The sequence below is a fragment of the Corylus avellana genome, chromosome ca1 (assembly GCF_901000735.1).
Source record: "Corylus avellana chromosome ca1, CavTom2PMs-1.0".
NCBI classification, from domain to species: domain Eukaryota; kingdom Viridiplantae; phylum Streptophyta; class Magnoliopsida; order Fagales; family Betulaceae; genus Corylus; species Corylus avellana.
This window is the reverse complement of record NC_081541.1, coordinates 36,674,974-36,688,440: the sequence shown is the minus strand read 5'-3', so window position 1 is coordinate 36,688,440 and position 13,467 is coordinate 36,674,974. Positions and strand designations below refer to the sequence as shown.

Below are 13,467 nucleotides of genomic sequence, written 5' to 3'. Positions count from 1 at the left end.
CAACTACAAACAAGAAAAAAAGAAAAAAAACAACTAGGAGCCACCAAAACAGGGAAAAAATAGGGAAAATGAGCACAATGTGGGAAGACGGTAGCTAGAAGGGAGCCGGACCCTTGCAAGCCGGAAACTACCACATAAGGGGCGTGGGAGCTCGCCGCAGTGGGGATGCATGAAAGAAAACCCTAATAGCGGGCAGCGAAGCGGCGACATAGGTCGGCGGTGATCATAGACAAAATCCGAACCCACAAAGAGCCAAAACAAGGGCAAGGAGCCCACTATAGAAAATGAAGGCAGGGGAAGAAAAGTGGCAGGGAATGGGCAAAAAGGGAGAAAAATGGAGGGGGAAAGGAGCGGCAAGGAAGGGGAAGAGAGGAGGCACTGAGGCTAGGGCATCAAGTAAATAGCTAGCACCGGAGCGAGGAGGACGAGGGGAGGAGGGAGGCTGCCAAACGGCCAACCCTCCTCCCCTATGTGGCTGAAGGGTTTCGCTTTTCTCTCTACAACTTATACTTTCATGTAAAAGGCTTAACCTGTAAATATTGGGGTGGGGTGTTACAAATGGTATCAGAGTCATAGCCCAGCCTGAGATGGGGGGAGCGTGCACAAGCCCATGAAGGTCGCTAGCGGGCACTTACAGGGACGGACGCCAAGAATGGGCTAATCCCATGAGGGTCACCAGCGGGGACGTTGGGTCCTAAGAGAGGGTGATTGTGACTTCCCACATCGCCTAGGTATGGAGATGGGGATGTGCTTAAATGTATACTACACCCTTAATGACAACAACGCGTTTTAAAGCTGTGATGGTCATGATTCCATCAGAACTCCGCAGTTAAGTGTGCTTCTGCTGGAGTAGTACCAGGATGGGTGACCTCCTGGGAAGTCTGATTTTGGGAAGCCAAAGCGGACAATATTGTGTGTCATTGGGGTGGGGTGTTACATGATCTACTCTTGATTGGTCAATAGATAGCTCCAATGATTGAAGACATCGATTGTTGTGGAAGGCTGATGTTGCTCCTGTTAGAATATATTTTGTGAGATTTGATATTATAAGAATATATTTGTATTAATTGTAATTGATAAAATCAAATTAGAAACATTAAATACTTATTTGATTTTATCAATCATATATTTTTGTATTCTTTCCACATCCATATATTTAGGGATCACACATACACTTATCTCAACTGAACGAAAAACACACATACACGTATCTCATATATATATAGCAAAGAATAAGTGCATCTTAAGTTGCACACATCAACTATCTTCATAGAACGAGCGAAAAACATGTATTGGGTGAGATTGAATAACTCTAAATTAAGAGATTTGAGTAAGATTATATTTCATGTGTAAGCCCAATAAATAGAGTGTCTTCTACTGTACACTCTGTAAGGATTAGCATATATATTAAATGCTAATTAACAATAAAACTAACAATGGAAATAATTAAATATATATGTATCTCTGACCATTGCTTTGCTCAAGCAGCTTGAAGAACAACTTTACAGCAACCAAACTAAAACTAAACAATTGTTTAGAGGTTTTTATGACCTATGTCTACCGGTGAGTGCCAATTGATGGAATACACAAGCCATATTTATAGGTAGGTTAGGGACCCTCAATTAGAGCTATTACCTTAATTATTCCTCCCATCAAGGAATAAAAATCAAATAAATAATCAATACAGCTAATTGATTCTACAAAATAAAATCAGTAATGAAATCAAATACTTATTCCACAAGAATTAAATCAGCAATTTAATTCAGAATATTTGATTTCACACAATAAGCTTTAATTGAAATAAATTACCGAACACCGTAATTATACATATTTTATAATTACAATAATATATGTGACATAAGGTACATACTTTAAATGAAATTTCTTACATTCTCCCACTTAACCCTTATGACACATAAATTCCTTATGGTGTTCAATTCTATGATATGGCCAATACTTTATTTATTCCAACCATTCATGGAATTCTCTCACTCACTCAAGGAATACCAGACACGAATCATGACGGTAAAGCTTTTATATGATAAGCCGTCTCTTCCATGTATCACGATGGGCAATACCTCTTTAAATGAGTACCTTATGGATAATGTACTTTATGAATGAACTTCTTATAAGTCATTTGGGTCAAACTTTAATTTTATCCCCACGGATAAGAATGACATATATGCGCACAAAAATCTTTATAACATAACCTTTATGTCTATAGACCAATTAAAGAGAAACTAAGCACAAATGAATTAATGAATCTCATATATTCCACATGACTCTATACTTTCCTTATCGGTAAACCTTTAGTCATGGGATTCGCAATCATTAATTCAATACTTACATGCTCAATAGACACTTATTGTCACTTAATATTCTCTTTCATAGTGATACTTTATGTCGGTATTCATACTTCTGCTTCTACTCAGTTTATTCTTAGAAAATATAACTGTAGTAGAATTAACTCAGAAGATCTTTATGGGTCTAACTATAAAATCGACAATCTTGAGACCTTTAACAAAAATGTCTCAACCATAATGCCTGTGTAATTAATTCACAGCATGTAATGACTTTTGCTTTCATAGTAGATGTAGCAATTGTAGTTTGCTTACTGCATCTTCAGTACATATATACTGAAGTTGATTCTCTACTATCTATACATTTAGCATAAATCAAACCTGAACAAACACCACCAAATGGTAAGTGTATCTTTAGGTTAAACTATAGTTCTTGGTTCATTGCATATTCCATAATACTATATTGACCCAATAGTCCAACTACTATTTCAATGTCAGGTCTAATGTAGACCTATGCATACATATGAAATATTTTTTATCTGCCTTTGTTCCAATACATTTTGGGACATTATTCCCTTTAATAATAGGTGCTACTGAAGATTTATAGTTCTTCATTCTAAATCTCTCTCAAAACTTTAGTGAGAGGAACTTTATGTAGCAAACCTAAATTAGTGCTTGCAAGCAAAATATTATCTATATATAGGACTAAAGAAATGTAACTTTACTCCCACTGACCTTAAGGTATATTCAATGATTAACAAGGTTCTCAATAAACCCATGTGAGGCAATAACCTTGTAAACAATTATATACCACTAGTGAGAGGCATATCTTAGTCCATAAATAGATATTCTTAATTTGCAAGCTTTCTGACTGTCATCAATAAAACCTTTAAGTTGTCTTATTTACACCTCCTCCTTAAGATCCTCATTCAGGAAAATTATTTTTCATATCCTTTTGATATAGCTCTAAGCCAAAATGAGCTACTCATACCATGATAATCAATGCCTTCCTTTTGAGTAAAATCATTGACTATAGGTCTAGCTTTATATCATTCAACATTACCTGGAAGCATCATTTTAGGTTTCGTAAACCCATTTGCAGCCTATGGCTACAACTCCCTTTGGTAAGTCAACAAGATTGCAGACTTGAATTTTAGCCAATGATTTCATCTCCTCCTTCATGGCATTGAAACACAATGTGAAGTTATCTCCACCCAAAAGAATGTGAAAACAATTTTGGATCATCCTTAGGTCCGACATAAAAATCAAACTCTTGGAAGTATACAACATAATCACTAGGGATTGTTGGTCACCTTATTCTAGAGAATCTTCTTAATCATACTTCATTTACTTTTGACAAAGTCTGAGTAGGTTCATTCTGAACTTGTTCCTTATGAGTTGACTGTTCTGAAACCGATTGTGGTTGAAGATAATCAATTTGATTTTTCTTAAGCACAATTAAACACCTTTCATGTGAAGGAGCTTCAGTCAACTCTTGTGCTTCCTCTAATTCAATCTCTTGAGGATAAGCACTCCCACTAAGTTCAGCGTTCTCTAGAAATTTTGAATATCTAGACTCAACAATTCTAGGACTAAATGAAGAATAGTAAAGCCTAAACTCCTTGGAGTTTACTGCATAACCTATAAAATTCCGCTAGTTGTCCTTGAATCTAATTACCTTAGGTGTGGATTATAAATCCTCACTATAGTAAGACAACCCCATATGTGTAAACAATTTGAACTTGGTTCCATTCATTCCTTAATTTAGGTGTCTTATGGACAACCGTAAATGGAACCCAGTTAAAATGTATACACAGCGGCTTTCAAGGCTTCACTCCATTATGAGAATAGAATATTAGTATTACATTTCATGTCCTCTTTTCATGTACCTAATTAGATCTTACGATCTTGACTTTTGTTTTGTTTCTCTACTTTTACCTTATAAGTACTGAAAGCATTTAATGCCCCAACCTTATGATTTAGAAGATAGAGATACATAAACCTTATATGGTTATCGCCGAAAGAGATAAGATATCTCTAACCATTTAGGCAAGAAGTATGGAAAAGGTCTACACTTGTACATGATCTCAAGAATCTCAAAAACCCTTTTCTTGGCATATTGAGTGGTATAGTTGGCCTGCTTTTCCTTAATGCAGTCCACATAAATACCAAAGATAGTAAATTTCAAGAGTCGTAAAAACTCTATCATTTATCGACCTTTTATTCTTTATAGAGATATATTTCAATCTCCAATGCCATAACTTAGAGGATTTCCTCATTCATAAGACTCTGCTTTATGTCAACATTTATATGCATGGATTAATTTTTCAAAAATTGGGAACTAGATCAATTTTAAATAAACTATCAATTTAATATTCCACCCAAAAAATTTTCAATAATGTTCTCACTTGATTTAATAAACAAATATAGAAACTAAATTTCTAAAAGAATTGTGGAATATATATAAACATTATTAAGATCAAAATAACATAACTGAATTTTTAAAATTAATCTATAGATCCCAACAACCTCCAATTATAAACAAGTATTATTTTAAAAACCCTGCATTATGTTGAAAACGTGGACCGCTAAATCAAATTGAATCCACACAGTATTTAGGAGAGTCAATAAAAGAGATTCATGATACAGTAAATGTATGAGATTACTATTATTTCAAGTCATTTATGATACTTTATGCAATCATTCTTTATATGCCCATAATTTTCCTTAGTTTAAGAGAAACAAGTATCTTAATTGCCATAACACTTTGTTGGCACCTTGTTCTCATTCATCAACTATTGGACATGATTGCCTATCAAGGTCTTTTCTGTAACATGAGTAACTTCTAGATTCTCATGTCTTAATCTCTCATCTTCTTGAACAAACATGATCAGAAGTTTCTTTATTGATCAGTTATCCTTATGTGTGCCACAAGATATTTGAAAAATACCATATTTAGATGAGAGAACTTAAAATAAAATTGACCACAATAACTCAAAAACTCAACCTTTAGGGACTTTATAATGAGCTGTTATGTCCTTCATTTCCATAATGTGCTCACGCACATTTTGAAATTGTAAAAGGTTTGACTTTAAAGCTTTTCTATTAGGGTGCAGGCCAAAGCCTTATTGGAACTCACTAAATGTTCATAAACTACCTTTCTTTGGCCCTGAAACATAAATGAATAAAACCCTAATGCTTTCCTTGATATGAGATTTCATGAACGTTGAAACTTAAGCGATTTAAATCACTACAATTGTTCATGTTTAATAATCTCATGTGGCGTACTTGATTTCATCCACATGAAACGCCAATTCAGTCTCCAAATACCCCAAGTGAAAAGCACATTTTCTTTTCTGTCAGGAAAAATTACCATTAGGAATTATTGGAACATAAAATATTAATAATTAAAGCAGTAGGAATACATCTAATAACCAAGAAAAATTATATACTTTAATGCTATGAAATAACCTTATTTAAATTAACCAATGTTAATTTAATGGTAAATTTCAACCTACTTGTGGGCAAAGGTGCATCACGCATGAAATTTACTCTTTATTAATAAGACTAATAAATTTAGCATTAATAAATAAAATTTTTCGTACCTGTTGGCCTAAAAGAAATTTTATTTTCAATGTTAAATTTACTATCTTATTCTAATTAATTCATAAAAATAAAAACGTGGGGATTGGCAAATTAAATTTATGAATTAATTACAACACGATGTTAATTTTCTTTATGAAGTTCATATATAAAAACTTGATACAATTATCATTATAAAATCGGGATGCTGTGGCTCTCCCAAAATTATTATGACAATTACGACTTCATTAACATCTAATTTTTTTAAATTAACCAATGTTAATTTAATTGTAAATTTTAACCTACCTATGGGCAAAGGTTACATCACGCATGAAATTTAGTCTTTAATAGGATTAATAAATTTAATATTAATAAATAAAATCCTCCGTGCTTGTGGGCCTAAGAGAAATTTTATTTTTAAGGTTAAATTTATTATCTTATTCTAATTAAGTCATAAAAATAATAACGTCCTTGTGAGGATTAGTAATTAAATTTATGAATTAATTACAATAGGATGTTAATTTTCTTTATGAAGTTCACACGTATGGTCTTGATGCAATTATCATTATAAAATCGGGATGCTGTGGCTCTCCCAAAATTATTATGATAATCACGACTTCATTAACATCCAATAACTGTATAGATGCCAAAACTAAAGTTTCCAAGAATAAAAGACAAAACTAACATGAAAGTGGGTAAATAGTATTTTTTCAAAGTACAACCGGATAGTGTCCCAGGTAAGTGAGGGGGCGCACCACGGCACACTTAAGTCCCAAGACTTGCCTTGCCAGAGCTTTCCGATTGCAATTTTGGATAGTACCATAAACATTTACAAACATATGTGGCTTAGTTAATTATTCTCGGGTCTAGGCATCAAACAATTAAAAGAATAAATATATTATTAAGTTCATGTATTAAAGAAACAATAATTTAATATTGAACAATTTAAATAGTAAGACAAATATAAATGTAACATTACAGCATAATAAACTGAATAGCCTAATGACCTTGAAGTAATCTTAGGCCCTTTATCCCTTAAGAACCCAAGTTCTAAACCCCATTTGATTCCCCCCCTTTCGTTTTTTGTTTTAAAATCTGGATGGGCCAGCTACTTAAACCAGGTTGGGCTACTGGAATGGGCTAGCTGATCCGGGTTGGGCTTCTGGGTCAGGCCACCTAATGACCCAGTTTTTTTATTTTTTTTATTTTTTTTTATTTTTTGAATCAGGCCAAAACGGGTTGAAAACCCTACCCGAATAAAAAGACCCCAAACCCGAAACCTTAGCCCCTTTAACTGCCGCCTCTCCCCCTTCCCCATTCTCCGGCCACCGGCGCCGGTTCCTTGATGTGCCGGCCATGCTTAGCCGCTCCCTGATATGCAAACGGGCAAAAACGAAAGGCACCTCGTGTGGGGCTGCCAGCCGTTTTTTTTTTGGTAGCCCTGGTGAAATGGCCGCCATTCCGGCCAGAAATTGGCAGCCTGTGTGGGCGCCGTTTCTGTCCATCACAGGCGGCCCCGTATGGGGCTTCCTCCGTCAGTAGCTCACCTTATGCGGCCAACGCCGCTGCTGTGGGAGGTGGAGATTTCTGGAAATGGCAGCGGTGGCTAGTCCTTTGGCTAGCTTGTCTCCCAGTTCCCCAATCGTTACTGTTTCAAGAAACAAGAAGGGCAATATGGTCAAGGCCTCTCCAAAGGTTGTTGAGCAATAGAACAATACGTGCAATTCAGAAAATTGCTAGTTTTAATCCAAAATAGAACAATACGTGCAATTCCAATTCAGAAATAAAACACTCACAGTGTTAAAATTGCATGCCTTGTTCCAACCAGATTATCAGCAATAGAAATATATAAAACTAAACAATATTCACAAATCGAGCATAATAAACAACAACTTAATGTTGAGCAAATATGACACAGATATGGCTATGGTACCATATGTAAGGATTAACATATATATTAAATGCTAATTAACAATAAAACTAAAAGCGAAAATAATTTAATATATACGTACTTCTGTCTATTGCTTTGCTCAAGTAGCTTGAAAAACAACTTCACAGCAACCAAACTAAAACTAAACAATTATTGAGAGGGTCTTCTGACCTATGCTTACCAGTGAGTGCTAATTGATGGAATACACAGGTCTTATTTATAAGTAGGTCAGGGACCTCAACTAGAGCTGTTACCTTAATTATTCCTCCCATCAAGGAATAAAAATCAAATAAATAATCAATAAAGCTAATTGATTCCACAAAATAAAATCAGTAATGAAATCAAATACTTGTTCTACAAGAATTAAATCGGCAATTTAATTTAGAATATTTGATTGAAATCAAATACTTATTCCACAAGAATTAAATCAGCAATTTAATTCAGAATATTTGATTTCACACAATAAGCTTTAATTGGAATAAATTACTGAACATCTAAATTATACATTTTTATAATTACAATAATATATGTGACATAAGCGACATACTTCAAATGGAATTTCTTACACACTCATCAAGGAATAAAAGCAAAATGTAACCATTTGAGTTTTATCCAGTTGACATAGGTCATAGACTAAATCACATAAAATTCTTGTATTTTATTTTATATCCGCTATTTGTTTATATTTTTTCTATTTGATGAAGAGTTCTTTCATTTTTAGACCTTGTCTTTCTCCCATGACCCATAATCATCATGGGCAAAGAAATCCTGATATGCTCATGGATGGTAATCTTCGTCTAAAATTTATATTAAAAAGTCTTCGGCATGACTTTCTACTTTAGTGATATAGCTTGGTCTCCCTATCTCAAAGTTTTTAAGGAATTAGCATTTGTATCCTTACTTTAGCTTCCTTTTTAAATGGACGAGCAAAACTACATACTAAGAGGGAATAGCTAATTTTTTTATTTATTTATTTTTGGGCTATATTAGAAGATAACGAAATTGAGAATGATAGTTAATAGTTGGTAGCAGGAATGTTTATTGAGGAGGATTTATTAGTTAGTTACTCTTACAAATAATATGAGATTGAACATTTATTTGTAGAAAATTCTATAATTTGTTTTCCATCAATGATTATTAAAAAGAAAAAAGAAAAAAGAAAAAAGGAAGAAGTTGATGATACTACCAAAGCATTACTTTATTCATTTCAATTTATTCCCCAAAATACTCTCTAGCCCTCCTTTTTCTTTTCACTTTATTAATTTTTTTTTTTTTCATCAACTTGAAATCGATAAAATTCACAAGCTAAACAATTGGAGGTCGAGGTTGGCAACAACATGTGAATCTTAAGACTTTGTTCTTTGTTGAATATAAACAACAAGTGTTTTTGTGCACTAAAAAAGGATAAATATATGCATGAAATTTGATATTGAAAGAGAGCCCCTACTATCCGGCTAGGGTGTAAAACCCATAGTTTACAGCATCCAATGAGATAATGACACCTCATCTATTTCATCTTAAGAAAATAAGACTAAAACACTTGATAACAATCATCAAAACCCAAATGAGCCGCCGGAAATCAACCCACCGGAGGTTGGAGAGGCTGTGACCCATGGCAACGGAGAAGGCCAGACCCACGGCCTGAGAGCCATTGTGGGTTTGACCCATGGCATCTACCTCTCTCTCTCTCTCACTGCCGCCCATCCATGGCTGGGTCACGCCAGACCCAGCCGTGGCTCTGGCCGTTACCCAAGCATTTTAAAATAGAAAATAAAATAATTTTTCGCTAAATATTTGCCGAGTTGAATGTGTATGCTCTATATATTGCTAGCTTGATGACGGTAAATTCCAATAATTATGTAGATTCTTCCAGTTTCATTGCGAATTCTAGCTGAACCAGATGCATAATTGACACCTCTCAGTATTTCCTCGGCTCTAGCGGTAGCAAAGGGTGGGATGTATTCACTGAATCCCAGATTTTGAGCTGTAATGAGAGAGAGTTCAAAAGCATCAGACTTTGGGAAATCACAATAAAGATTCAACACAACCTTAATTAAGAATATATAAAGGCAGAAAAAGTGGTTTAAATTTTTAGTTTATGCAAAAATAAACTTAAATCTAAAGAGCAAAAAATTATATATGAAAGGGCAAAATGCAGACCAAGGACATCGAGCATGTTCCGACCGTTGGAAAACCTTCCCGTAGGCCCCTTGGGGAAATCAACCCCATAGGGTAAATAATTGGCTTTTGCCAATTTCAAACGATTGTTGTTGTTCCCATCATCCGACAAGGAGTCCCCGAACACGTAGAGACAAGGTACTTGTGGATTTCCAACTGCATTACAATGTTGTTGCAAGTTTGATAGTAGCAAGAAAATAAGAAGCATCCAAAACAATGACTTGAGTTGAGATGCCATTGACAACCAAAACAAGTAAAGCTTAAAGGATTTAATAGATTGACGGCCGGTGTACTACAAAGATGAGCATGAGAGAGCTATTTATAGCCTCCACCAAAGTTTCTAGTGAGCTACTAAATAAAAATAAAATTTTGAATATAAAGAATTTGATAGATTGGCCCCCACCCAAAGTAAGTCTACACATCCTCACCCTATCCTATGTGGCTATAATTTGTCGTTAATTCCAAATAATACAATATTCAAAATTGGAATGGTTGATACGCAACCCCTATATATGGTAAATTGGTGGGTAGATTAATATCATAGGGACTTACAAATTGAGTGATAGATTGAACAAAATAAGTACAATTTAGTCCAAACTACACACCGCATACCTTAATCGGCTTAGTCTTACATGCCCCATTAAGCTAAAAATTAAGATAAGAAAAATAGAATAGATTGAATTTGATAATTTAGGAAGGAAATATTAATTGCCTTCGTGACCTTAGCCTTAAGCTAAGCTAATTGATCATTCCTTTGTGGGTTTAATGGGGGAGTAAATCTATAGAGTAATGATAGGGACCATCATTTTATTCTCTTTTTATCCCCCTAAAGCTGATGTGGCTTTTAAAATCACCATTAAATTTTAGATGAATCATACTTGAATTTTGATCCAATGGTGATTTTGAAAGCCACATCAGTTTGAGGAAGATAAAAAGATAGTTCCTAATATTACTCAAATCTATAAGTCATATTTAAAATATATATATATATAATACAAGCCAAGGTTGTTCATCTTGTTTGGTGTATTATTTGGGTGTTTTTTTATTTTTTATTTTTTATATATTTTTTGATATGCTATGGGTAGGTTTGTCATTGCCATTTCATAAAAAAAAGGTTCAATTTTAAACCAAATTACAGAAAATGAATTGTTTGGGATTACATTTTAAAAAAATTGCGATTTGAAAACGTAAAAAATTTGCATTTTTCAAATCGCACGTAGTGAGATGTTTTTATGAAAAAGCGGAATTTTAAAGGCTAAATTGTGATTTTAAATGCCAAACCGCAATTTTACCAAACAGTTAATTGCATTTTTTGAAATCACGTTTTAAAGTCGTAAATCTAAATGGACCTTAAAATAAGTCTAACTTCAGTTTCATCAGAAGTCACAAACGAGCAATTGTATCTTATTGATGGTTGTGGTGAAGTCTTTATGGTTCACAAGATGCGTTTTGGAATTGCTCAAAAGAAGGTCCATGAATTCATTGTTTTCCAAATGGAATTTTTTGAAAGGAGGTGGGTGAAATTGAATAATATTGGGGACCGAACTATTTATCTATCTCAAAATCGTGGCATTTCTTTTCCTTCGGCAAAAGAATTGGGGATTAAACCAAATTCAATCTACTATACGAGGTGGAAAAATCGACCCGTTTATGTTTTTAACTTGGAAAATCAAACCATTTGAATATAAAGAATTTGATAGATTGGCCCCCACTAAGCTAGAAAATTAAGATTGGAAAGATAGAATAGATTGCCTTTGAAAATTAAGATAAAATATGAAAAAGCCCCCATGAACTAACAACCATTTTTTAAATAACCTCATGAAGTTTAAAGTATGCTAAAGTGGTACATCAAACTACCGAAGTTTGTCAAAATTGTAAATTTTTTTATTATATTCTTATAATATAATTATTTTCTTAAAAGCTAAAATTAAAAAAAAAAAAATTAATAAAATTAATAAAATAAAAAACTAAAAAATTAATTTTTTGAAGAAAGATAATTTTTGTTTTTTTTTAGTTTAATATATTTATATTTTTTTATTAAGAGTGACAAGTGTAATCATTTTATTGGTGTTGACATGAAATATAACATAATTCATCAAATGTTTTAACAGAAATTGACTTTAGAGGCTAATGTGTTCTTTTGGCATATCCCAAAAACCTTTGAGTTTACTTTCATACGACATTGAACACTTTTTAATTTAGGCCAACTACAGTACTGACTAATTTTTTATCTATCCCATTTTTTTTTTATCCACTCCTTGGGTTTTTTCTTTTTCATTTTTTATTTTTAAAAATAGTTAAGTTTAGTTTTTTATTTTATTAATTTTTTTATTTTAGTTTTTAAGAGAATGTGAGTATTATAGGAATATACTCAAAAAAGTTGCCTTTTTGGCACACTTTGGTAGTTTTTTTTTTTTTTTTTTTTTTTGGATATGTTCGCGCAAGAGCGGGGAGGGTGGATTCGAATTAGTAAACTCTGCTTCATGAGACGTGGTCCCTAGCGATTAAGCTACCCCTTGGGGACTACACTTTGGTAGTTTGATATATCACTTTAGCACACCTTAAACTTCGTGGGGCTTTTCTAAAAGCCGCTGTTAGTTGAGAAGAGTTTTTTTATATTTTTTCCTATTAAATACCTTATTGAAGTTAGCCTTGAGATAAGGTAATTGACCTTCTCTTGGTAGGTTTAATGGGGGGAGTAAATCTATAAATCAACTCCCCATCCCTTCCCATCCTCCCCAGTCTTATGTAGCTGTGGTTCCCACAATATTTCATACATGGGTTTGGTTTTATATGTTGAGGACCATAGTCACATAGGATAGGATGGATGGCAGGAGCATTTATAAATTTCCTCCCCCATTAAACCAACAAATAAATGATCGATTACCTTAGGGTTCATTTGGAATTGTGGTTTCAATAAGTGCAATTTTAAAATTTTTATTTTTGAAATCGCTACTTTTTAAAATCGCAAAGGCGTTTGGTAAAACATGTTAAAAAATATTTTTTTACCAAATATTTGTTATTCAAAATTATGATTTTGATTTAAATTCGCGTTTTTTCAAATAATCACCCCTTAGCCTGCTTATAAAAATTGCAATTTTTTTTTTAAAAAAAAAAAAAAATTATTTAAGATTATGTGCTTTTTAAATCACAATCCTAGATGCTTTAAGTTTTGTGATATCTTTTAAAAACGCAAATTATTCTTGTGAAATCATAATCCCAAATGTACTCCTTAACCTAAGGCTAAGGTTACTAAGGTAATTAATATTTTCTACCTAAATTATCAAATTCAATCTATCATATCTTTCCAATCATAATTTTCTAGCTTAATGGGGGCATCTTAGCCTAAGCTGGGGTGTGCAGATTGGACTAAAAGCTAATTATGTGTAGAGCATTGTGAGCTCATGTAGATTAGATCCCAAGGTCTTGGGGGTACTGCTGTTTGAAAAATCAAATCATACGTTTTCATGGTTCTTT

The 13,467-nt window shown here is 33.4% G+C and overlaps 1 protein-coding gene across 1 annotated transcript; it reads right to left on the bottom strand.

The window, feature by feature from the left end:
• Window positions 1-9,213: 9,213 nt before the first annotated feature.
• LOC132165685 (GDSL esterase/lipase At5g45670-like) lies at window positions 9,214-10,258 on the bottom strand. Its single transcript, XM_059576347.1, has 2 exons — window positions 9,973-10,258; window positions 9,214-9,796 (listed from the first exon to the last, which is right to left on the bottom strand). The coding sequence occupies exons 1-2, from the start codon at window positions 10,226-10,228 to the stop codon at window positions 9,630-9,632; spliced, it is 423 nt and encodes a 140-aa protein (XP_059432330.1). The 5' UTR covers window positions 10,229-10,258; the 3' UTR covers window positions 9,214-9,629.
• Window positions 10,259-13,467: the final 3,209 nt, after the last annotated feature.

Excerpts from the sequence above, each read along its gene's own strand:
- LOC132165685 (XM_059576347.1), bottom strand. The coding sequence starts at position 10,228 with ATGGCATCTCAACTCAAGTCATTGTTTTGGATGCTTCTTATTTTCTTG. Across the intron at positions 9,797-9,972 it reads GAACATGCTCGATGTCCTTG|CTCAAAATCTGGGATTCAGT; the intron begins GTCTGCATTTTG and ends CTCTCATTACAG.